The sequence below is a fragment of the Amphiura filiformis genome, chromosome 9 (assembly GCF_039555335.1).
Source record: "Amphiura filiformis chromosome 9, Afil_fr2py, whole genome shotgun sequence".
Classification (NCBI taxonomy): Eukaryota; Metazoa; Echinodermata; class Ophiuroidea; order Amphilepidida; family Amphiuridae; genus Amphiura; species Amphiura filiformis.
The window spans coordinates 60,165,725-60,192,018 of NC_092636.1; the positions used below are offsets into that span (position 1 = coordinate 60,165,725).

General features: G+C 36.8%; 1 protein-coding gene across 2 annotated transcripts; it reads left to right on the forward strand.

The window, feature by feature from the left end:
- Positions 1–79: 79 nt before the first annotated feature.
- Positions 80–25,758, forward strand: LOC140161246 (phosphatidylinositol 4,5-bisphosphate 3-kinase catalytic subunit beta isoform-like). 2 transcript variants are annotated; one of them, XM_072184704.1, is made up of 20 exons: positions 80–288; positions 3,129–3,280; positions 3,400–3,628; positions 3,895–4,124; positions 5,606–5,776; positions 6,710–6,955; positions 7,207–7,332; positions 8,448–8,516; positions 9,567–9,854; positions 10,223–10,402; positions 12,366–12,487; positions 13,100–13,243; positions 14,175–14,274; positions 15,161–15,342; positions 16,557–16,666; positions 17,192–17,270; positions 17,901–18,089; positions 19,651–19,768; positions 20,853–21,010; positions 22,350–25,758. In XM_072184704.1, exons 2-20 carry the CDS (start codon positions 3,137–3,139, stop codon positions 22,606–22,608), a joined length of 3,144 nt encoding a protein of 1,047 aa, XP_072040805.1. In that variant the 5' UTR covers positions 80–288; positions 3,129–3,136; the 3' UTR covers positions 22,609–25,758. The 2 variants fall into 2 exon arrangements, with proteins under 2 accessions (XP_072040805.1, XP_072040804.1); XM_072184703.1 differs by having other exon boundaries at positions 81–288; positions 10,220–10,402.
- The last annotated feature ends 536 nt before the right edge of the window (positions 25,759–26,294 follow it).

Consider the following 26,294-nt stretch of genomic DNA (forward strand, 5'->3'; position numbering starts at 1 on the left):
GTGGATACTGGGATATCTTTTATTTTTCCGCAAGGTGCATAATTTGCTCGCTGTAATTATATATACCTGTTGCCGTGGACCCGTTCAATTTGCTATGTATTTGTGTGTGTACAACAGGACGCAGTCAGGCAGCATATACCATCAAATATCTTTTGGCAGGCAACGTTGGTACCAGGAACAGAATCGAGTCAAATTTGTTTCCCGTTGGAATCATATTATTCCTTATGTATCTAAGGGACCAAAGCTGGTATTATTTGGTGTCAGAACGTTCTTCTTGAAGAGTAAAAGGTAGGTCCTGCTATTGTAGATATAATATGTAGTAAATATTGACAATGTACATTTCCGGATAGTATATACTTCTGTTATATTTTATAGTATTGACATAGGATCTAATCTAAAGTTAAATATAGAGGGCCAGCAAGACCTAAGCTAAAAGTTCAAGTTAATAATGTCACTATGTGATGTGTGCCAAATGCTAAACTATATATATTCCGATCCGGGATTTGAGGCTAAATATTGTTTCTATATGATTTCGTATTACTTCCTTCCTATAATATTAAAGCAAACCACGAGTCAACGTGCATGACATTTAACACATAGTTGAATCATTTACTAAATAATGGTGTAAAAGTCTGACGCATGTAAAATATAACATGGAATACATGTAGGCCTATGTAGGCCTATATTATAAAGTTATACTCTGTAAAATGTTGCGGTTCTCAATCTGTCTTTGAACTTGGTACTAGAAAAAACTTTTTTAAAGGGACTTCAAAGTCCTCTAGGACAAAATTATCTTGACAAATTGGCGAAACTCCCTTTTTTTTAACCATTTTCATTTCAGCTATAAAGCCAATGCAAAATAAACTTGGTTGGTCTTTGAGATTGTACATACTAGTATCAAATTTGTATGGAGATCATTAAAAAGGGGCATATATGTGATTCCTTTGATATCCTCATCCCCCACTTTTTTTTGGTTGAAATTTTTATACCACCGGAAACCTCTGGCTATATAAATTTTTGTGTGAAATATATTTCTTGCAGTTAATTTCATTCGCTTTAGTAGAAATATCGTCAATTATGTTTTTATGTTCTATTAACAAACGAAATTACATGTCACAGTGGCCTATGGAGGAATGTAATTATACTTAGTCATGCATAATTTTACACGCAAATGCAAAATCGGAATCAACTGAAATTTTGGAAATAAACTTTTTTGTGTATATCTACTCAAAAAACAATGCTAAAATCACAAATACCCCTTTAATAGCATAAAGATAAATACTCGGTGTCTAGCTTCTTGTAGTATAGCGGATATTTATTATAAAGTGCAAGACGTGTGTGAAATAGCATAGAGTTGGTCTCAATTGTAGGCCATTTCATTGTAGTAACGGGTCAAGACCTACATAGTGGGTTATAGGCTCAACTGGCTTTACCCGGAATTAAACAACCATGACAACGGGACCAAAATTAGGCCCAAAAATCAAGGGGGTTTCCCTATCAGTTTCTTTTTTCTTCATCACGTAAACCACGATAGACATAGGGCATTCGTGGGGAAATAATTCTAGGATATACATTCTATGTCATTTATAAAATTATAGTTCCTTGTTTGGCTTCTGTTTGTAAATGCCTTCTTGCATGTACAAAGGTTAATCGTGTATGTTTAGGCCTAATGTTAGTATTTGCTTTGGTAGATTACTCAATAGTGTTTTCATTATTAAAACATTAATTAAGGTTCTCTTTATTTCTTGTATAGTCTGTATTTTGCTCCAATGATATATACTCTGCATTATTTAACAAATGCTTTTAAAACGTTTTTGGTTTTGGTCTAAACATTTTTAAAGGTTGGGGTATGAAAGTTTGGACAGTATTTTTGTGGGACATGGATTGCATTCTGAATACGAAGAATGTCCATTTGGTATCAAATAATTTTGAATTTTTTTAAATTAGCGATATAATACACATTTTATGGCGAATGATTAGAAATTTATATTTCTGATATTTAACAGTCCTCGAAGTAAACTGTCTAAATGTAATGACATGTACTTAAAGTGTATGTAGCTGTATGAAAAGCCGACGATCAATTGAAAATTTTTACCTTTCGTATTGAAGTTATGGATTTTGCCCCCAAAGATCTAATTTGTGTGTGTGTGTGTATTTTGGGGAAAAATCCACATCTTCAATACGAAAGGTTAAAATTTTCAATTGATCGTCGGCTTTTCATCCCAACTGCATACACTTTAAGTACATTTCATTAGATTTAGAAAGTTTACTTCGAGGACTGTTATGAAATATCAAACATTTTAAAAATATCAAGCTTTAATAATTTGTCATAAAATTTGTATTATATCGCGAATTTAAAAAAAAAATCAAATTATTTGATATCAGAAGGACATTCCTCGTATGAAAAACTCAGTTCGATATGTCTGATGTGCTTTCACGTCCCACAAAAACTACTGTCGAAACGTTCATACCAGAGCCCTTAAACTCGGTCATAAAAACGTTTTAAAACCAATTTAAGGCAAAAATTGCTTCAACAACATTTAAAAATGGCTTTCAATGAGGTTCTTTGTAGAACCAAAAAAAGTTCTGTAGCCAAGAAAAAAGGTTGTTTGTAGAACCTTAAGCTTGAAAAACCTTTAAGGAACCATTAAGAAAAAGCCCTTAAAGGGTTCTAAGTAGAACATAAAAAGGTTCTTTATCCAAGAAAATGATTTTTTTAGTACCAAAAAGGGTTATCACTACTTTTTATTTTTCTTAATCTTTGTGATGAGACCCTGAATTAATTAGTTAGAACGTCACTAGGCCAATTTAAATCTTTAGGGTTCTTTATAGAACTTTTTAAGGTACTTTATAGACCCTTATCACTGCTAAGGGGTTCTGCATACAGGGCAAAAGACAAAAAAAAAGGTTCTAAGTTGCACCTTTTTTCTAAGAGAGTAAATAAATTCGCTTAGAAGCATGAAGTGGACTTCGTTCCCTAAAAACTTTACAATATGAACTTTCTTGTGTATATTTTTACATCTTATACCTGAAAAGAACCTTTTTGACTATTTGGGGATCGTCGTACCCCATACCCCGCACCCCCTGGCTACGGCTCTGACGACGATGATTTTGTTATTTCCACTCAGGCATCGTCATGCCACCTGGAGGACATTTGTATAACATCTGGGAGCAGGAAGGTGTCGTTGATGATAAGATAGATGTCAGTTGTCTCCTACCGACTGGTATTCTCATCCTGCTGCGGTGTTCCAGGCAACAGACAATTACCAGCATTAAAACGGTAACACTTGTATTTACATCTGCGTATCAGGTTTATATGTGTTATAAATTGTGTTGAAATCCTTAGACTTGTAACATAACTTCAGCGAACCCATGATGTTTGTTTAATTTTATATTTAGGAAGTCTGGAAACAAGCCAAAACTTTCCCATTCTTCAACCAACTTCTAGACATCAATTATTACGTGTTCCAATGTATAAATCAGAATGCTGAGCAAGAGGAACTCCTGGATGAGAAGCGTCGTCTTTGTGATGTCCAACCATTTTCTCCTGATCTGAAAGTGGTCCTCAAGGCAGACGATGTGGAAGACAAGGTCCTTAATGGCAACATCAGTCATCTTATAGATAAAGGTTCATTTGATTTTTTTTAAATTGTGCTTACTTGCAAGCTCACATACGTTACATATCACACAGTTACATATGAGTCATTTGGAGCATAGTCATTTGCTATAGTTAATTAATTTATCTAGTCAACAATTTGTAAAAGACCCACTCCAAACAATATCCTGGATTTTTTCTTTCACATCACAAAAAAAAAAAAAAAACATGTTTAAATACGTATGCAATTATGTAATGTTTAGAAAAGTGTATAAAGTCAGCTGTTTATATTGATACAGGTTTGCATGAATTTGATATGATGCATAATGAAGAAGTGAATGATTACCGTATGAAGATGCAGCACGAGAGCGATTCTATCCACAGAAAACGATCCAAATGGGATTGGGAGAAAAAGGCGTGTTTCTTGTTCCCGCCTCATATTGAATCAAGCCTCGCTACTGGAACTCTGAAGAGACAACTTCATGCCAAGAAATCCATTCCTGTCAGTGTGAAATTCATGGATAATCCGGTATTTATTTATTTATTTATTTATTTATTTATTTATTTATTTTTATTTTTATTTTTTTTTTATTTAGTGATTCCTAACTATTTATTGATGTCATATTATTTAGTTCTTTATTATTTGTATAATTTTACCAAAAAAACAACGAAAAATGTTGAGAACAAAATAGAGAAAATGCACGGGAAAAAGAAGAATGTGTATATTTTGCTAAGCTGCATAAATCAATCAAAATTGATGACATTATATTATCCAGATTTCCAAAGGTACACTTTAATTCGAGACCGAATTAAAAAAGACTAGTTAGTCTGTAGTTTGCGTATGACGTCCTGTCAACCAGACCGAAATTGCGTACTGCGCAGGTCAGCAACCAATCACGACGCGCCTTTAACCTGACGTTAGACGCAAACTAGTCTTTTTAATTGTGTCACTGCAATATTATTGTTTGAAATAAAAAAAAATCTGAAAGATCTTCCCTAGAGGGAGTTTGTTTACAAATGGTATTGTCTCGGGTTAGTCATTTTGAATATGGATTTAATTACCTATAAACATTGGGTTACTTAGATTTGCAATACTCACGCCAGTTGTGAAAGGTAGAAGTTACTCAATTGTCTATTCTATTTGAAACCCATACTCCATCTATGGAAGATTTTAGTTAACTCTTCCAGAAGGGGTGTGGATTTTAAATGAAATAGCCCAATCTATATAATAATAGGCATCGTCTGTCTGTGTATCTGTGTGTCTGTGTGTCTGTCCGCCTATTTTCTCAGAGACTTGTGGTCGCATGTTCCTTAAACTTGGTGAGTGGGTGCATCTTGACCCCATACAGATCAAGTTTGTATTGGTTAGTGGGTCAAGGTCACCCAGGGTCATCCAGGGGTCAAATTGGTAAAAACTGTTTTTCTCAGAGACTGGGGGTCGCACGTTCCTCAAACTTGACGGGTGGGTGCGTCTTGACCCGGGACAGAACAAGTTCGTATTGGTTAGTGGGTCAAGGTCACCAGAGGTCATCTAGGGGTCAACTTAGTAAAAACTGTCATATGGGCATGCAACTTGGTGGGTAGGTGCATTAGCTTGACCTAAAACGGAACAAGTTTGTATTGGTTAGTGGGTCAACGTCACCCAGGGGTCATCTGAGGTCAAATTAGTAAAAACTGTCGTATGGGCATGAAACTTGGTGGGTACAGTCAACTTTTAGAGTCAAATTTTTGGACGATCATTTTGGGGTCATCCGGGGTCACCCAGTGGTCATCTGAGGTCAAAATAGTAAAAAATGTCGTATGGGCATCAAACTTGGTGGGTACAGACAACTTTTAGAGTCAAATTTTTGGACGGTCATTTTGGGGTCATCCAAGGTCAAATTACTAAAAACTGTTGTATGGGCATGAAACGTGGTGGGTACAGTTACCATCAACCAGGTAATCGCGACAGCCGAGAACCGCCAAATACGGGTAACCGCCTTGTATCCTATTTATTGTTGTCAATTTTAGCTGAGGAAAACTGTTGTTATAGCCAATCTGCAAGAACTTCCATCAGAACTCATCAAAAAAGCCTTCACAGCCGTTCGCCTGTTAAAAGAAAAGAATGAAAAGGATTATGTGCTTAAACTTCGTGGAAGGCAAGATTTTCTAATTGGCAACCGGCCACTACACGAATACAAGGTATGATAATATCGCACATCCATGTTGACAAAATTAAAATACACTTAGTATTCCCAATCCACCGTAAAGGACCCAAAAATATATTTTGGTGGATACACATTCATGTCTAGCTATCTTCCAGCACCTTCCATCTAAAGATTATCCATTGTATTTCTTTTGTTTAAAGTTCGATGTCCCAAATTTTATTTTGGTTATTAAATTTGATCACTGACCACATCTAAAGGTCTGGGCAACGCCGTAAGTAACACGCATGCATCTACAAAAACTTAGTGGAAACGGCAGGAGAAGGGTTTTACATCAAGAACTTACCATTATTATCCCGTATTATCAAGCGACGACAAGCAACTTGTATGTGTGTGCCTGTCGCAAAAAGTTAGCGCCTCGTCATCGGCGTATGAGATTAAGTGCCGGTATTATTTTGTGCGGTTGCATTAAAGCCATATTATAACATTTGCTAGGAGAACGCCCTCATTTTTTTTTAAATTCTGGTTTTACACGATTGTAATGTTCTTTAGTCAATAAAGATACTTTGCAAAAATCAAGATTTTAGGTGATTTTGAATAAAACGACGGAACCGGCGTTTTATTATTACGATGGAAATATAAGTCGAACACGTATGCACAGTACGTACACGGCGTGCGGGATACACATACACACATACCCCGAGGATCGTACCGTATTACAACCGCGGGAGTAACATACATGGGCGCTAGTAGTAAATTCCAAGTTTCTATGCTTTACCTCACTTGTTCGGCTCAAAATTAAAGGGGGACATATATGACAGTAAAAGCTAACATTTTATGGAAAATAAATACTAATCTATTTTGACAGAAATGTTACAATATGGCTTTAATAGTACATCTTCTTGCACTCTGTTTGGGTGAAGCGTTTCTTTATTTTTTTAATGTTGTCAACTTCTGCTCGTTGTTATAGTACATCAGAGACATGATTACACAGGGAGGCAACGAAAAGATTGCAGAGGTGGTGATTGTTCACAAGGAAACCCTTCAAGTAAATGAGCTCATCATGGACCCTTTGTTAAAGAGAAGAAAAGACATCAGACCTCCGCCTACACCAGTAAAGAGGGCCGCCGATGCATTTCTCAGCTGTGATGTTCACGACCAAGTCCGGATTACTATACACAAAGCATGGAATGTCAACGTCGATAGTAGTGCCAATGTAAGTAATTTTGGGAATCTCTTAACATAATTCGAAACCAAAATCAAGACATACGAACACGTATTCCTATTCCATCACGTGCTTATGAAAATCGACACGAAATTGGTTTGCTCCGTATCATAAAGCAGATAACCAGAGACTGTGCCATTTCAGCCAGAAACAAAAACCTCAGAATGCTAGTAGCCCTAAAATTTGAATTGTCCACTCAAAAACGGTAATTACTTTTACTCTTTGCCATGTAATAATTGTAGACAGTAGTAAGAGTCCGCGCTGCTATCTTTCATGGTGGGGAGCAGCTAGGTGACAGCTTTATTACTACAACCGAAACGTCAGGGACTAACCCATCATGGAATGAATGGTTTGATGCAAAGCTTACCGTGAGTATAACCAACTAAATAATGAGATAGACACTAGTACTAAACCCTAAACCAAATGCTTGGACATTTCAAGAACACTGCATGATGCTCTTGTCACGGTGGGATTTACGACTATATTTATTATTTACTACTAAATGGCCGCACAGTGACGACTTTTGATTTTCTAGCTTTTGCTAGAATTAAAATCAGAACGGCGTCACAAATTTGGACTCTCGTGCTGTCACATATTTGTACCTCAGGACCCCAGCTTGAATGTGGCTCAATCGCGAACATAGAGAAAGTAGAAGACTGGGTAGGAGATTAGGTCGACGGTACAAGAGCACAATGGTCTAAATTTGTGGCGCTGTCTTAATGTTGTTTCTTCAAATGGCGATCGGAGTATCTCGAGCCTGGTATAACATTTATACAACACTCTCACACATTTTTGGAAAGTTAGGGCAAAATAGTGGTAATCTACTGGTGACATAACGAGCCTATAACCTTGTCATTAAGTCGGCTTGTAAAGAAAGAATGCCTCACCGGCACCACCCCACACCGTACTCGTATCACCCACACATATATGTATAAAAGCAATATCAAGTAAAACGAGACATCAATTGTGTGCGAGCAGGGTCAGTCTCGACGGGATGATACGTTGAAATCACATCAAAATTGAATCTCTGAACCTCTCAACATTAGTTTGGGAAGCAGTGTGAGGTGACAGAAAAGGACAGAAGCTATGCATGACGAACTCGCAATAAAGTACTTCATCAAAAATAAAGTAAAAATTACATATAGGCTTATAGGCCTGTTGCATTAGTTTCAGATTGACAAGCGAATGATCTCAAATTTATTTACACATGTAGTTAATTAAGGGGGAGTTAGTGAAGCGATTCTGTTCTTCCAGTTCACACTCGCATGTTTACTTAGGGTTCTCCGGTTTCCTCCTGCATTTAAACATGGACTTTTCCGGAGTATTGATGTGCCTTGTGTCCCATGTTGAATATGATAAATATAATTATGTGTTGAGAAAACTGTCTGAGGAACCTATAAGCGGCAATAAATCCAAGCACCAACCTGTCCCAACTCAACCCGTAGTTAATTTCTTCTGTTCAAATTGATTGACTTCTTTCTAGGTGAGTAATCTGCCACGTATGGCACGACTATGTATGCTGATTGGAACAACACGGAAGAATACTACCAAAGTAGGTTGACTTATTTCATTTCAGCATTCCATAAATATTGCTTGATCTGTGTTGAGATATACTGCTCCAAGAGAGTATCCTTACACTTGGAAAAATAATCACAATTTCAAAACTGAACTATATTGGGGTAACTTTGTTTTTTAATAGATGTACTATCTAATCCGGCACATTTTGACACCCCATTGAATCCAATGTGACTTCAAGAAGCAAAGTTACAAGCATTTGATTAGACGAAGGTCTGGTTTTAAAAGTGACACACTGGCCTATTCAAAACTCCACGGACTAGACATCTGGTTTGAGAGTGGTACATGGCTAATTTGTGTGTGCATTCAATTTAAAACAAAAGGAACAAAAGAAAACTGAAACAAAAGAGCTGACAAATAACATGCAAGTTATGAAAAGTACAGAGAAGTAAAAACTGAAATAAATACTGCTTTAAATAAGGATTCATTGAAGAAACTGTGCAGTCTCTTTGTTGCGCTTGTTGGAATCTTTTTGAGCCTTGTATAGGCCAATTTGTCACTTTTAAAACTGGACCTTCGCCGATTCAATTGTTTGTAACTTTACTTCTTGAGGTCATGTTGGATTCAATGTGGTGTCATAATGTGCAGGATTAGATAGTGCATCTATTAAAAACAAATTTACCCTAATATGGTTTAGTTTTGAAATTGTGATTATTTTTCCAAGTGTAAGGATACTTTCTTGGCGCAGTATATATTGCTTCTGTAACCAGTTTTAATTTAACACATAATTATTAATCTGCCATATCAAGAAAAAAAAGTAAAATTAAGATATTTATTTCCTTAACTTACGCCACACAATACCCATTATCACTGTTCATGATATGAACTTTAGATTGCAAGAATAAGGCATTGAATATTATACTAATACTGGAAAGTCCTCTGGTTCTGGGCCGTAATAATCACTTTGAAACATCCTGTAGAACCCTTTATTGAAGTACCAGAATAACTTGATATCACTTGTGGCCTAAGTAAAGTGACAGAACGATAACTTTTCATGTATCTGTATATCTCTCTTCGAATCCTGCAGAACTTCTTACCTCTTGCATGGGTAAACACAACTTTCTTCAACTTCAAAAACCAGCTCCAAACTGGCAGCAGGATTCTTCACATGTGGCCTGATCTTGAGGGTGACGACTTCAAAGCTTTGGGCACAGTGGAATCGAACCCGGGGCATCGTGCAGAGTACAACTCCACAGCTATTGAAATATCATTTGACAACAACTCTCAGAATCATACTGTTGTATATCCACCTTTGGATACAATTCTGAAGAGAGCAAAGGAAATTGAAGAATCTGAACACGCAGTCTACTTAGATGTATGTAAACGTAGTTAGAAAACTAGAGTAATATTGCTGTATCTCTTTATAGTTTATGAGCCCGACCCCCTCAAATGGGACGTTTGGTACCAGTTGTGGGAGGAGGGAGCTGCACTAGAGATAGACATCATTGGACATACAAATATGCATGATAGCAATTGAACTAGAGTAGCTTTTGACCGATATTCGTAATTATGCCTAAAACAGTTCTGTTTCTTTTTCAAATATTAAAAGGTCATCTTCAAAATTGTTTTCGTGCGTTTAATACTTGAGTCGCTATCGATGAGGCATTAGCCAATGGTGTTAATCATTCCTCAATGACCAGGTAATACAATCATCCTTATTTGCTAATATTATCCCCACAGCAGCAAGGAGACCTGACAGATAATTTAAGGAAGATTGTGGAGAAAGACCCGCTTGAAAGACTGAATATGCAAGAAATGGAGAAACTGTGGAAGGCTAGAGAAGAATGCCTGGAGCATATACCTCATTCATTGCCAAGACTGCTACAATGTGTGCAATGGGACAATAGCTCATCCGTAGCACAGGTATGACATGCTACTATTGCTGTGTTTAAAGCTTTTTCTGACTACCAGTGTATCTGCGTGTCTGTCTGTTTGGCTGGCTGGTGGCTAAGACTCGCAAATGGGCTATTCCAGTCGAAACCCATACACCGTATGAAACTTAATCTAAACACAATTTGTTTTTTGTTTTTTCATTTTGTTTACATTTGTTTAGATTTCAAATAGAGTCACCCATTTAGCTAGGTAACCCCATTTAAAATACACGCTCCTTGTGTGGAAGATTAAGGTCGTGTCTTCCATAAGGGGTGATTGGAATAGCCCAATGTCCAACGTATATACATGATATAGAGGCTATACATCCGGTCGTTTCAAATATTGAGTTTCAGTTTTGGTCAAGTGGTTTTCTATTATCCTGCCTAAGCTCTTGACTGACGTCATAATCAATATCTTTGTTTGTACCCTTTGTTAGAAACTTAAAATTTGTAGCAAGTAGTTTTGGTTTTCATTTTAGCTTGTTACATAAGCGTGTGGTTTGAAGCTACCCAGCTAACAATTTTACGTTGTTAAAACGTCGTCTAAAAGTTATATAAAGTGGAATAAACGTAACATATGGACGTTGTAAGTACGTAAATCTGTGAACTCGTATTCGTGTAATAACAACGTTATTCACGGACGTTAATGTAACGTCATTTTGACGTTGTTTCGACGTCAATTTGTGAACGTCGAAACAACGTCACTACGACGTTACAACTACGTCCGATAATAACGTTATCACAACGCGAATACGAGTTCACAAATTAACGTAATGTTGACGTCCGTAGATTACGTTGTATCGGGGTCAGACCGTGACATTTATACGGCATTGTAATTACGTGCTTTATACGTCGAAACAACGTCATAAATTTGCGTACTAACGACGTCCGTAGATGACGTTGTATCTGGGTCAGTTCATGACTTTTTAACCACGTTTTAACCACGTGCTTTATACGTCGAGACAACTTGATTATGATATTATATTAACATCCGGCAACAATGATGCTCAATCCCAAAAAGGGAGAGCTTATGAAAATTCAAGTTAAGAACTTCAGGAATAGAAGTCTTTACTCTGAGTTTCACGCCTAAAGGCAAATCGTCAGACGACACGATAGAAAAAATTTTGGCTGGACAACCATCCCCTTGTAATGGAAGAATTTACATTCCATGGTGTCAACATCCAAACTATTCCATGTCGTTTCAGATACGTATTTTGTAACGTTTTCTGAACGTATTATTCAAACGTTGTCACCAGGTCTGGTCAAACACATTGCATCAACGTCGAAACAACGTCATTACAACGTAATAATGACGTTATATTAACGTTCAAAAGTCAACGTCGAAAATAACGTAGTCACAACACGAATACGAGTTCACAGATTTACGTCTTTACAACGTTGATGAAAACCTAAGTGTTACGTCCGCGAATGTCGTGAATACGTAGTGTGTTAGCTGGGTACCTGATCTAAGCATACAAAAGAAATGTTTAAATTTCGCAGTGCAGTATTCACGAGGAAAGAAATCGAACATGTCAATCTACATTTAAAAGCGTGGTTTAGAAAATCCAATAAGTCTAGACTAATTTATCTGTGAAAATGTATTGACCATCGAAATATTTACTCTCGAGATTACAAAAGAATAGACACTCAAGTGATATAAACAACATCTATTCATGTGCTTATCGAATGTAGGCGGATCGATAGAAAGCTATATTACTTACAATATAGGCTATTTGACTTTTATTCAAGTTATGTTATTACTCGAAAGAAATAAGAAGAGAGAGGGGGGAGTAGAGCAGCCTGTCATTACATTAGAGGTCAACTTCGCTAATCAGGTGCCACACGCCTGTGATATCATATTGGTATTAACGAAACTTTATCTGAAACATTTACATGTTGTTGTTTTTTTTCTTTCTTTCGCGATTGTTTAATAAATATTTTTACGGATTTTGCAGATGCAAGGCTTACTTCAAAATTGGCCAGAGTTAAAGCCAGAAGAGGCCATGGAACTCTTGGACTACAGATATGCTGATAAAAACGTCAGAAAATTTGCTGTTATGTGTCTGGAAAAACTCACGTAAGGATATTATCTCTTAAATGACCGCTGAAATGAGATATGTTTGGGCGAGTCTACGGTTTTAGCCCGGGGGTTTTAGTAACACAATAAAAAGCAAGTGTTACCAGCCTTATTATTACAAGGTGTGACGTGGATGCGCTATATGCCTATGTCATGCGCAGAGAGCTGTTGTCATACTGCAGTTGTCGCTCTACGCATGACTACTGCATAAGACATAATACATAGTGCATCCAACGAGCAACTTACGAGTTAAACTGGTCTAATGATGTGAAGCATCTAGTGAAGAGGGTGAAGCGATGGATGAGAACGATGGAACGAACGATGATGAGATAATGACGATGCTATAATGACGATATATGACAAAAAAAGTTGATGACAACAACGTTGATGACGAAGACGACATCGATCATGATGAAGCTGATTGTACAGATACTGATATGAATGGAGGAAGGGGTGGATGTGAGAATAACGATGAATATTAAAATGGCAATATTAAACGATACCAATTATGTTGGTGACAACACCGATATCAATGTTGATGTTAACATTGACGAAAACTACAGTTCTAATTTTCCCTACACTAAAATGATAACGATTTATTACATTTTACAGAGACGAGGAATTGTCACAATATCTGCTGCAGCTGGTGCAAGCTTTAAAGTACGAGACGCATCTTGATTGTGATTTGGGGAATTTTCTTCTTACACGCGCAGTTCAGAATCAAAGAATAGGCCATTTTTTCTTCTGGCACTTGAGGTAACATTTATTATGAAAATTATGGTTAACAACAGAATATTGACCAATGAGTGACTTAGGATTTACTGTAAAGTTTCAGTCCATTGGTCAATATAGTCGAGAGGCCACATAACACAGAAGTTACATCTTGTTACATCAAGGATCAATAAATGACACAAGAGGATGCCTTGAATATGAAAAATTGGAAAGAAAAAGAGCAAAATACACTAACTTGATGTTGGGAATGAAGTAAAATACAGACTAGACGGTACGCAGAGGGGAACAAAAACAATTGTAGGCATTCGAAGTAGGCAAAGTTCGATAGCCCAAAATGACCAGTTCCAAGGCCCACAGAAGTGCTAAACATGTAGACACAACCTGAATCATTGGTAATACAAAAAGGTGCAATAGAACTTTACCTGTTTTTGTGCCTACATTGGTTGTTTGATTTATCGTATCTGTTTATGTACGCAGTGATTTTCATCACTTGTTCTAGTACACTTTTGTATTCCCGTTGATTCATGTTGTTTCTACAGGTTTAGCACTTCTGTGGGCCTTGGAACTGGTTGTTTGATTTATGGTATCTGTTTATGTGCACAGTGACTTTCATCACTTAACTTTTGTATTCCCATACATTTGCCGTTTTTGTCCCCCTCTGCGTACCGTCTAGTCTATATTTTAATTGTTTCCCCACGTCAAGTTGGTGTACCTTGCTCTTTTTCTTTCTAATGGAAAAGTGGAAAAGATTATAGGTTTTACAAATTACTGAGTGTATGTCAAAGTACAATTAATCAAAAACATTCACTACTCTACTTGAAAATTCAAATTGCATTCAAATCAATATTTATTTTAATTTAAATAGTATATTTAATTTCAAAGAGTTTCATCAAAACTATGAATATAACGAATTTGGTATTTGTTTGTTATTTATATTTGCACAATTTTAACTTAGGGCTGAGATGCACGTTCTGTCAGCATCCACTCGATTTGGTCTGTTGTTGGAAGCGTACTGCAGATGCAACATCGCACATATGAGGACGCTTAAGAAACAGGTACAAATAGTCCATTCGTTTGATGCATCATATATCAATTTAATATTTTGGGCATGATATTAGTTCATCATATTTTCACCGATTGATACAGGTTTGATAAATTTTAAATAAGTTTAGAATCAGTTAAGATATATTATGGTAAGTATTGGATTCTAAAATGTAAAATTTGTAAGCTAGTGAAGGGGTGGGGTATGAACGTTTGGACAGTATTTATTGTGGGACATTAGAGCACATCAGACGAATTGCATTCTGAATACGAAGAATGTCCTTCTGATATCAAATAATTTCGATTGTTTGAAATTCACGATATAATACAAATTTTATGGCAAATGATTGAAAATTGATATTTTTGAAATTTAACAGTCGCCAAATAAATTGTATAAATCTAATGATATGTACTTAAAGTGTATATAGCTGGGATTAAAAGCCGTCCATCATATTGCAAACTTTGACCTTTCGTATTGAAGATATAGATTTTTTACCCAAAAACACCAAAAAAGGAGGTCTTTTTGTGAAAAAATGTATATCTTCAATATGAAAGGTCACATTTTGATGGCTGGCTTTTCATCCCAGCTACACACACTTTAAGTATATATCATTAGATTTATAAAGTTTACTTCGGGGACTATTAAATTAATATTAAAAATTAGCAAATTAATAATTTGCCATAAAATATGTATTATATCGCGAATTAAAAAAAAAGATATTTGAAGGACATTCCTCGCATTCACAAATACATTTGCATTAACTAAGAATAAAAACTTTTTAATAATGTTTAAAGTTATATTTTAAAGGTACTGAATTGCTACTATTTAAATCCATACTTCATCTATACACCCCTTCACGAGCAAGTTTTCATGTCACTCTCGTCCTTTATCTGATTCAGGTGGAAAATCTCAACAAAATGGCGTCTGTGAATGAGGTGGTAAAGCGATTGATAGGTCAAGATAAGTCAATCCAGGATCAGATTGCCACACTGAGGGAGATGTTACATCAGTATATGTTTGCGGGATCATTCAAGCAGTTCCTCTCTCCTCTTTCACCATCATATTATCTCCGCGAGCCAAGGTATGCAATAATCAATCGTGGCGGTGTTTGTTTTTTTGTTTGTTGTTGCTTTTTTTTTTTGGTTGCTGTTAGCGGTGGTGATGTTGATGCTATAGATATTGTTGTTGTTACTAGTGCTTCTTCTTCTTCTTCTCTTCTTCTTCTTAACGAGGCACTCATATTGGCCTGTAATGCGTAACAACCGAGCTCATGTAGCCTCACTTATTTTTAATTTTCTAAGAGAATTTGAAGATAATTCCTAACAAATAGGGTATCATATAAAAGCTAAGATTCTCAGCAATATCCCTGAGGCAAAGATTAAGTTGTGTAAGGATCTATTGTTTGTGAATGAAGTTTTTGATATTGAGTAATGTTATGTAATGGTTTCCTTAGAAAGTGGATGAAAGTTTGTTAAACTCACCCCTGGATGTGAAAAGTGTACAAAATTCGGCCAAAACTCTATCGTATGAAATGAACAAATGATATAGTTCAAAATAATCATCTTTAGGATGACAAAAAAATGCACAAGGAACTCAGAGGAGATGATTTCCATGATCATTCCACTTTTTAAGATTGACTTTAACAGTGATTACAAGCTTGGGTTCTGCTTAAATTAACCCCTGTAGTAGCAGTATTTTTCTAATGTTGTTCTTTAAACTTTTACATACTAATGAACATGTGATTGGCAGTAAGTACTGAAAAAACAAAGTAGATAGCTCTTTCCAATAATTTTTGACACCATTTTTACAAAGATCAGTCCATTTTTAAAGATGCTTGTTCAGAGATATTTAACAATGGACCAATTGACAAAGCAAGTAATGCCCTTTGATTTCTATAGTCAACCTGTAGTATTGTAGGCCTACATTATATTTCTTAGGTTAAATGCTGTCATTATGATTTTTGTAAATGACATTTAAGCTTCAATATCAATTCTAGGGTTTCATGTTAGCAAAAGCATAGATTTCTTCATATAGATATAGGTGGAAAAGCTAAAATTGCAGTGTGCATCTTAGTGTATCTGCATACAAGGTCACGCTTGCACAATCACAATAGGCATATACAAAAGAATTTGACCATTTCTTTTGTGCTTACCTACACACAAGCAGTGTGTGCTATTTCTTCTTACTTCTGGTTGTTACACATTTGGTAGGTCTGATCTTGCTTATGACCAGTAGTAACATTATTATTAACTATTATTAAAGTATTTTATCTATTTATCTTGCATGTTGTAACAGAGTTGAATCATGCAGAGTCATGGGATCCAAGATGGCTCCATTGTTTCTTGTATTCAAGAATGAAGATGCACTTGGGCAGGATGTTATGATATTATACAAAAACGGTGATGGTAAGTATGCGCAGGATTAATCATGATGAAAGTCACTGTGCACATAAAACAGATACGATTAATCCTACTACGCTGTGATCAAACATCCGAGTGATAATCTTTAATCTTAATCACGGTGGCCCAAATCATTTTATAAACCATTCTAGAGATAAGCAGTTCGAGATCAGCAATCCCTCATCAACCTACATAAACCATCGCAGCCAGGAACAACTTCACGTGTTTCATACGGGAAAGCCCGTTACTGTAAGCGCAAGTATCTTATCCAGGAGAATTTCAAGCTTGCTGAATAATTTTCCACGAGAACAGAAATTGACATCGCAGGGGTTAGAACTCGAACCGTCAAGCACCAGAGTCGAGCACCTTAGAATAACTATAATAAAACAACCCACACCCATCCACAACCCAAGAACTTCCCCCCCCCCCCCAACACACACCCACACACATCATACTAAGACATCCTAAAACAAAAAGACAATAAGCATTTATATGTTAATTTATGTGAATTATTACTTCTCAAACTTACAGATTTACGACAAGATATGCTTACATTACAAGTTCTACAAATCATGGACAACATCTGGAAGAAAGAAGGTCTTGATTTGAGGTAAGACATACGTGACTTGACACAAAGAATCGTCGAGTTGGCGTCCGCTAGTGGATAAGGATATCTAATGAAACACATAATTGTTTACCACTTTCATTTATTTTTCGGAATCTTTTGCTAATTTACAATCTATATCATTTGCGCATCTAAAATTTTATTTACACAAGTCTCAATGATGCAATTAATACATATTGGTCCTGTATAGTCAGTGGTGTATACTTCTAATCATAAGAAACGTGAACCTAACCACGGTTCATTTTGGGTGAGTTGATTTTGGAAATAGTGAACGTTTTGGTGCGAGTATAATAACAGCCCGGAATAACAGTGGATTTGTTTCGCGTCACACACCACGAAAAAGTTCATTTTAATGTCCAAATTGAGATATTTTTAAACCGATGGCGGCCTGTCTGTTTAACAAAAATAATGTACCTTTGCCTTTGATAACGATCGTAAGCTCAGGCCCCTAAAACTTTGAAATTTTACTTAACAGGTTATTTTTTGTGGATAAGCAGTTTACAGCAGCTCACTTTTTAACTTTAAAAATAATGTGAGTGAGACATTAAAGTCTATAGCTAATGTATGACCTTGCGTATGTGTGTGCCCTGAAATAATTGAAGAAATTGTCTATAGGTTGATTCCATACAGAGCCCTCGCTACTGGCGACTGTTCCGGCTTCATTCAAATAGTAACTCAAGCAGAAACCATTTCTAAGATTCAGGTCAACCGAGCAAAAGCAAGGGGCCGCGGAAAACTCGGAGCGGCCTTCCATTCTTCATCATTATTTGAATGGCTCAAAGAGAAGAATGTGACGGGAACAGAGTAAGTTTAAAACATTCGAAGCCATTTCCTTATTAAGGAAGGACATTTTCGATTGTCGTACTGAGGAGGGATTTTGCCTGTTGTATTAAAACGTTCGAATAAGACTAGGGATATAAGACTTGAATGATCACTTTACCTCGAGGGTGTTGGTGGTTGGTGATGCTGATGCCGAAGGACTATTTTTGCTCTAAAAAATATCCTAGGTGATTTCGAGTTGAAATTTAGAATTTTATGAGGGTGCACTTATGTTGTTATTTTGGTATCCCTGGCAGAGGAGACCATAGCTATATTAGGTTCCAAATAGAACAGGATAGGGGGTTGGTAAGAAATTGTAACCCCCCCCCCCCCCATGTTCATATTGTGTTGCATGTCAATGGATAGCTACTTTATTCCCTTTACAATGACACCACATTTGAAACAATCACCTTTTTCACGGCTGAGTACACGTCTTGTGAATGCAGTGGGTTCTCAAACATAGTGTGCCAAATTGGTCATTATTCTGTGCTCAAACAACACATTAACCTCAATAGCGGGTGGGAAAACCAATCGCAACCACATCAGCCAGGCACCACCTCCTCATGACATTTCATTCTGTCCATTCGTCAACCAGGATTCGTCGTATGTCATTTCTATGTGGTTGCAATGGCTACTCTTGCACGTACAACACAACCAAGGTGGTCCCACAAGTGTTCAATCGGTTTGAGGTCTGGGCTGAATGCAGGCCATCAATGCACTACGCGTACTTTTCTAACCGCATTTTTGATTGGCTGCTTTGATATAGGATTATTGAATGTATCTCAACCTTACCATATAAAGGTTAATCTCTTTTGCAACAAAATCTTGATAAAGATTGAGTATTTAAATTCAGTATAAATGCATGCTTGTTGCAAGGGTGACGGGCTGGAATACAAAATCCCAAACCATACTTATACTTGTCATGCTTGGTTCTCTTTATTGACGTTGATTGATGGTAAAATATTGTTGGGGAGGGCTAAATGGGATAAATGAAAGCTGTGATTGCCAGGAATATTAATTTTCAATTGTTCAAAAAAAACCATAATTTTCTTTATTTTTATATCATTGAAAAATAAAGTGTTTGATGTTTTTTTTATTTTTTGGGTCGGTCGTGTCTGGGCAAACAAACACTTTTTTTTTTTGGCCTAAAGAGCTAACTATTGATATGCAACACGATATGAACATGTCACAAATAATCTTAGATATAGATGCTTGAAACACTATAACACGATTAACACTATAACACGTTTATTGAAGGATTTATTGATGGATTAGTAACACTTTAATATTTTATATCGGTGATATAAACGTGTTGGAGTGTTTATATTTTTATCACAAATACCTCTATAAACATGATAAACGTGTTATGGTGTAAAATCGTATGCAACGCCTCCTATAATTTTACATGTAAAAGTCTTACAGTCTTTACATGTACAAGTCTTCTTGGAATGAAATTTGTACTCTTTGAGTGCACTAGAAAACAATTCTACTCTTTTCAGAGCAGAGTTTGTTTATTTTTTTATTTATTATTATTTTGTTATTATAGGTTAGACCACGCCATTGAAGACTTCACATATTCCTGTGCTGGATACTGTGTTGCTACCTATGTCCTGGGTATAGGAGATAGACACAATGACAACATCATGGTCAAAGAAACTGGACAGGTACGTGCTCTGCTGTTTAAAGAGCTATATTGTTTTAAAAAAATGTATTGTTTGTGTCACGTGTAGGGTTGCGTGTGTGCATAAAGGATGGGAGTTGATGCGTGTTTCAACAACTCTTCATACAGGAGCCAAGCGTTGTTAATCGGTGATGAATCCACAGTCCAGTAGTCCGAACGCAAGGTTACGCGTTACGCGTGAGCGCGTTACATTTGTCATGCCTGGAACTTACGCGTAAACACTCTCTTATGCGTTGGAGGTAGCAGCTAAACATTACCGCTTTATTCTTTAGTTTTATTGCTGATATCAACAGAGAAATCACCGGCCTTCTTGTAAGGTTGAGTAGCAATGCCAAACGGATATTTCGAATGAAAGAATCATGTGAATTAGACGTTTTCGTTGTTGAAAGGGATTCAATCATGTTTGACCATTGTTCATCACCGATTAACAGCTCGCGTCCGGCGCGTCTGCGTGGTTTACTTCGCTCGAATTGATATTAAGATTGATTTTGTATGATTTTGTATTGTTATTTGATTGACAGCCATACTGCACTAATTAATAAATAATAATTGATTTTGGCCTTGGTCATTTTAGTGACCATAACAATTGAGTACATAAAAAGATTCCTTACAAAATGTGGGGGTGCGTGGGGTGGAGTATGTAGGTTGAGGGATGTCTGTGGGGGATATTGTGATTTGCATGCGTACATTCAACCAGTAGCATTGCAACTAGTAACATTGCGATGAAAACTAACCTTTAGCCTTTTGATTTAAAGGTGATCTTCCCATAAGCAGCAACACTATACTAAAATGCAGTAAACCTTTGACGAGCGCGTATTGTAAAGATACATCGCGTATTTACTGCGTTGCACGCACTTGTCTCTGATTGGCTGCTAAGGCGATATGTTGTTGCTGAGTGGAAATGTATGAATGAACTGTGCGCCGTACGCGTTGTTAGCGCCGAATTTGCAACATCACGGTAGTCGCGCTCGTCAAAGGTTTGCTGCATTTGACTATATACTTCTCTAATTTAATTGATGATGAGCTATTTTAATTCAATAATAATAGTTTTTGTTTTCGTAAAACAGCTGTTTCACATCGACTTTGGACATTTCCTTGGCAAGTTTAAGAGCAAGTTTGGTGTAAAGAGAGAAAGAGTCCCCTTCGTCTTGACCCATGACTTCGTACACGTCATCACAAGAGGCGACAAGAAGGGTACCAAGAGCTCTAAACAGGCATTTCAAAAGTAAGTCATTTCTTCAACCAGTTAAGTAAATAGACAAATGGAAATTGTGAAATATCAACAATATTAAATTTGCGCTATTTGAAAAAAGTTTGTTGTAGATCATCAACCGGAGATCCTCATCATCAACAGCATCTGTCAATCCACTGCTGGACGAAAGCCTCAGCATGCCTCCGCTAGTTAGCTCTGTCTCTATCCTTGCTGAACCAATTTACTGTTCCCCAGTAGTGGTATATCTCATCTCTCCATCTATTTCATGTCTTCCCTGCATTGCCTGGTTCCTAATACCCACCATAGGTCTGTTCTGTTGTCTATTCTTCTACTGTGTCCTACCCAGTTCTACTGTGTCCTATGTACTTACCTGTTTTCAAGATGTCTTTGCTTGTTCTCTAACCCTTTTGTTTGTTTTCCGGGCTCTCTGTTTGTTATGATGATTTATAGCATCCGCATATCTGAGATGGTTGAACTTCTCGTCATTGATATTGACAGCCTTTTCGTCCCACCGAAATGATTGGAATATGTTTTCCAGGCATGCTGTAAATAACTTTGACGAGATTGTATCTGTTTCAGACTCCTTTTCTTGATGCTGATCTTTGAACTTTCTTTGTAAAGAGTTACTGCAGTTATGCAGTTTGTATATATATATATCTAAATAGATTTGTGTATTTGTTTTCTTGATGCTGATCTTTGCATGTTCTTTGTAAAGAGTTACTGCAGTTGTGTATTTGTTTTCTACTCCTTGTTGATGTAATGCATCCAACACAGACTGTGTTTCAACGGAATCAAACGCTTTTTTTTTTTCACGGTCTAAAAGGCCATGCAGAGAGGTTGATTATACTCATGACATTTTTCCTTCAATTGGTTGATGGTATGTATATGGTCCATGGTGGAAATACCACTTCAGAGGCCTGTTTGCTCTTTGGGTTGGTTACTATCCAGAGTGATTTCAGTTCTGTTCAGTCAGTACAGGGTTTGTTTTCATTCTTTATTCTGTTGGTTAAGGTTCTTGTAAAAAGTTTGTACACATTTGAGATGATGTAGCATCGTGTCTTGCCTCTGAATATTATTTCTAAGACTGACATTTTACCTTTACATGGCAGTTTGTGCACAATCACAACAAAGTATTGAAATGTTGATTACTTTGTAGCTGCACACATTTGCTTGTGTATGATAAAGTGACATCGAAGCAATTGGAGGAATTCTCTGGTGATGTACGTGAGAAGAAAGTAAAACTTAATGTAAATCACAAACTGGGTGAAAGTCATGTTGTTGTCAACAGCTGAAATATTACTTATTACATTTAATTATTATCATGCATCTTATCTGATATTTTTTCTCGTAGCTTTCAGAATCTCTGCGAACAGGCTTTTCTAATCCTGCGCCGTTATGGCAACTTGCTTATCACACTCTTTGCCATGATGTTGTCAAGCGGTATTCCAGAATTGTCCGACTCTACGATCGGTTACCTGCGAGGGTCACTCGTACTGGATATGAGTGAGGATGACGCTGTTAAACACTTCCGGGCCAAGTTCAAAGCAGCATTGCAGGACAGTTGGAAGACGAGTGTCAACTGGAGTTTTCACAACATAGCCAGGGGATAGACTGTCGCCCTCAATCGTCAACAATCTGGGTCATGCAAGTATTCCATACAACAAGCGCAGTTGTAGACGACGAAGGATTTAGTCTAGCCATGAGCTAATTATCAGCACGGAAAAAAAGAACAAATAATACACAGATGTTGTCGAGATTGTTGGATGGAATTTTCATAATTCCTATGAGGAGTGATATAAGTGCACTTTCAAGGATATATCTCTCTATCAAAGCCGATAAGCTTGGTAACAATAATCTACATGGCATCACCCTATTTCGTGCACCAGGAATATGTTTTTGGACTTAATGGGCTTTGTTTTATATGAACAGGCCTTTACAAAAAGCACGGACACAAAGCCTATTGAATTTAAAAGAAAGGCTTTTAAAATAATGTAAAGTTGTGTCACTTGCGTTCTGAAATCAAGATCAATTGGAAATTTGGTAAGGGCAGGGCTATTTGGTGACCTTACTTTACATCACCCACGGATTACTTTTCACCAACCGATAAAGTCCCTGAAACATATAGGTCGGCAACTTTTGTTTTTGTGCTATATATTTGGCGTCCAATTGGGCGTTTTTAATTTTATTATGAGTCATGTGGATGAGATATACATCAAATTGAATCTTACAATAAAAGGCTACCTTCCATTTGGTGGCTATCATGTTTGTAATATGTAAAGGGGTCGTGGACAAATGTATTTGCTCAAAGGCATAATCCTTCCAATTTGACAGATTAATTGTACAATTCAGCTGGTCCCCGCTTACAGATCAATCAGTACCTGTTACTGAAGAAGCCACCCTAAAGAAATATTAAATAAATTGGGCTTCAAATCCAAAACCTGATGGAGGCCTTTGTTATAAGCATTCAGTTTAAAAACATTTCATCCTCATCATTGCTCATAGCACCTAAAATATAGATTTTAAAGTAGGATAATCTAAAGTTGGGTCATCACCTAGAGTAGGGCTACCAATAGCCATACCCAAAAAATAAGATTTCTATCACTGGGATATTACATTGCTTAGAAACTTGTTTTTAGTTTATACTTTTCCTTCAATTAGTAACCTTTATTATATTACTTTCCAAATAACCCTCACAGTTGTGTATTCAAAACTAATACTAACTGAGCTTCCAATCTTTAATAGAAATTGGTCATTTGTTGATTTAGAACTGTGAATGATGTAATACAGGTATATAGAATGCTGTTTCGCCAACCTTGTGTGTGGAAAATTGGTGTCAATTGAATACTGTATTATAATGTGTTTTGCAATAGTTTCAGTTCGCGCCAGGAGTGCATGTGCGACTCACTGTTTATTATTGAGACTCATCCACAACACAAAACTCACTCCCTGCACTATTATATTGGACTATTTCAGTTGAAACCCATACACCCCCTATGGAAAACATGACCTTATCGCCCACACAGGTAGTGTGAATTTCAAATGGGGTTACCTGAATGGGTGACTCCATTGAAAGTAAGGTCAGGTCTTCTATATGGGGTGTATGGATTTAAACCAACCTGGTCTCCCAACTAAACGGCCGTATATAGTCAGTTTACAAATGATCTTATGATCTTTGTTGTAAATTGAGGGCATTTATGTTACGTTTTGAAGATATTTTGACACTATAGAATACAAAAACTAGTAATTTACTAAGTAAAATGCCTCAATGAGGTATGGGGCAGGTTGTGGAAGTGTCGGCAGTAAAAACAATAGGGCTGAAAGACAATATTGTTTATTAGCGCTCAAAAACAATATCAACAAGCTTAAACTATAAATTAGCCCCCAATAGAGGGCAGGGCCTGAAAAATGAGGGATATTAAGGGGTACAAAAATGACGGGCTTAAAGGCCGCTATAAATATCTGGAAAACACATTAAGTTGGGAGCTGTACATTTGTTTGGTTTTGTTTTGGTTTGGTGGTATAGAGGTGAACATTGACTTGATTATATTTTAAGCCTACTTAATTGGATTGTCCTTGAAAGTTTGCCTGGTCAACTGGGTCCCCCTTTAAGGTTACGCATTGCTTTCATGCCCTGCGGCCAATTATATATTGGAACTCCATTAGTAAAGAACTCAACTACGGGAGTCTCCGGCCTCGGGCCTGCCTACCACGAGGCCTTGATGTGCTTGTTGATGCAGGACCGGCAGGTCAGAAACTCCCATCATTTGGGATCTTTACTAATAGAATTCCAATATATATATCTATGCACAGTTTCAACCTCGGTACTCCTGAGCACACGATTTCGTCCAAGAGCTTCCAAGCAAGCAGTGAACTGTCTTTACACAGTCTTTGTTTACACTACACCGTTGAGTGCATAGCATCATAAGAGCTGTGTTCCTTTCATCCAATTTTTTATATCGACCGAGAGCTAACAATTCCCTAAAAGCATTTTTTTTCATTACGTCCCAGATAACGCAAGTCAATGTTTATAGCAAGGCGAATGTGATAAATCTCTTGAAAACGACCTATTCAAGCACAAATGTTAACCAAAATGTACGTTTTAAAAGTCAAAACCTCAAGTGATCCTTACAATATTTTTCAGATTTTTTATGTCATTAAATGAAAGAGCACACTTATATTATCCATATACTAGCTTCATTTCAATGAGGAATGACCAATTCTCTTTAAATTGCAAATCTTGTGCGAAAATGTACTAGTTTCGCCTGTTTTGTCATACGGTTGTAAATTCAATGAGCAATGACTTTGCTTAAAGAGCGCTTACAAAATGATATGCTTAAACTGTCCTGTCAGTTTAAGATCATTTGTACACTGACTATATACGGCAGTTAAGTTTGGAAATCGGGTTGCTTTAAACTAGTATAGCCTAATATATATTATTTCAGAAGCACCTACTCCAAATGGCATGCTACACTCGGCCTCTGCCATGCCATTCAATAGAGTTTGGAGTATGCGCATCATTGATGCATATAGGTTTGAGCCCCAAGAGTTCCCGTGTATTTTGTAATTAAAATATATATTTCGAAATTTACTGTTAACTAATTTAAAAGTACAATAAAAAACAATTTGCACTTGTTCTATGCTTGTCTAAAATGTTGAATTATGTGACTTACTTGGTTTCCGTTTTGCCCGTATTAGAGTCACGTGGTAGTCGTGACCAGCAAGATATTTTTGTAAATAAACGACTGATAAAGACCACTAAACAGATGCTCCCTCGAGACTTTATTTACACTTAAGAAATAAAGGGTAATGCATGATCCTTTGCACGAAAATAATGTGTCCGAGGCAGTAAAACGTAAATAATGGGTGAGGCGCAGCCGAACCCATTATTTAAACGTTTTACTGCTGAGGACACATTATTTGCGTGTAAAGGATAATGCTGCACCCTTTATTTCTATTCTATTACCACAAAATAGTGTGATTTAAAGAGAAAATATCAAATTTTTTGCCCAAATATTTCAAGTTGTTTACCTCAAGGTGGAGCGCATACGCGTAGCCAAAGCATATGCACATTCCAATAACACAACCTAACATTCCATTCTCCCCTATAAGCAGGTATGCACATACAATAACACACCCCTGACATTCCATTCTCCCCTACATAAGCAGGTGTGCTGTGCGCTCTGCTGTGCGCTGTGATGATAGAAGAACATAAAGTTCGTTGCCCTTGACACTTTATCGCTAATTAATGGTCTGTCACGTGACGCGTTTCAACAAATCACAGTGCGCAATTTTGAAT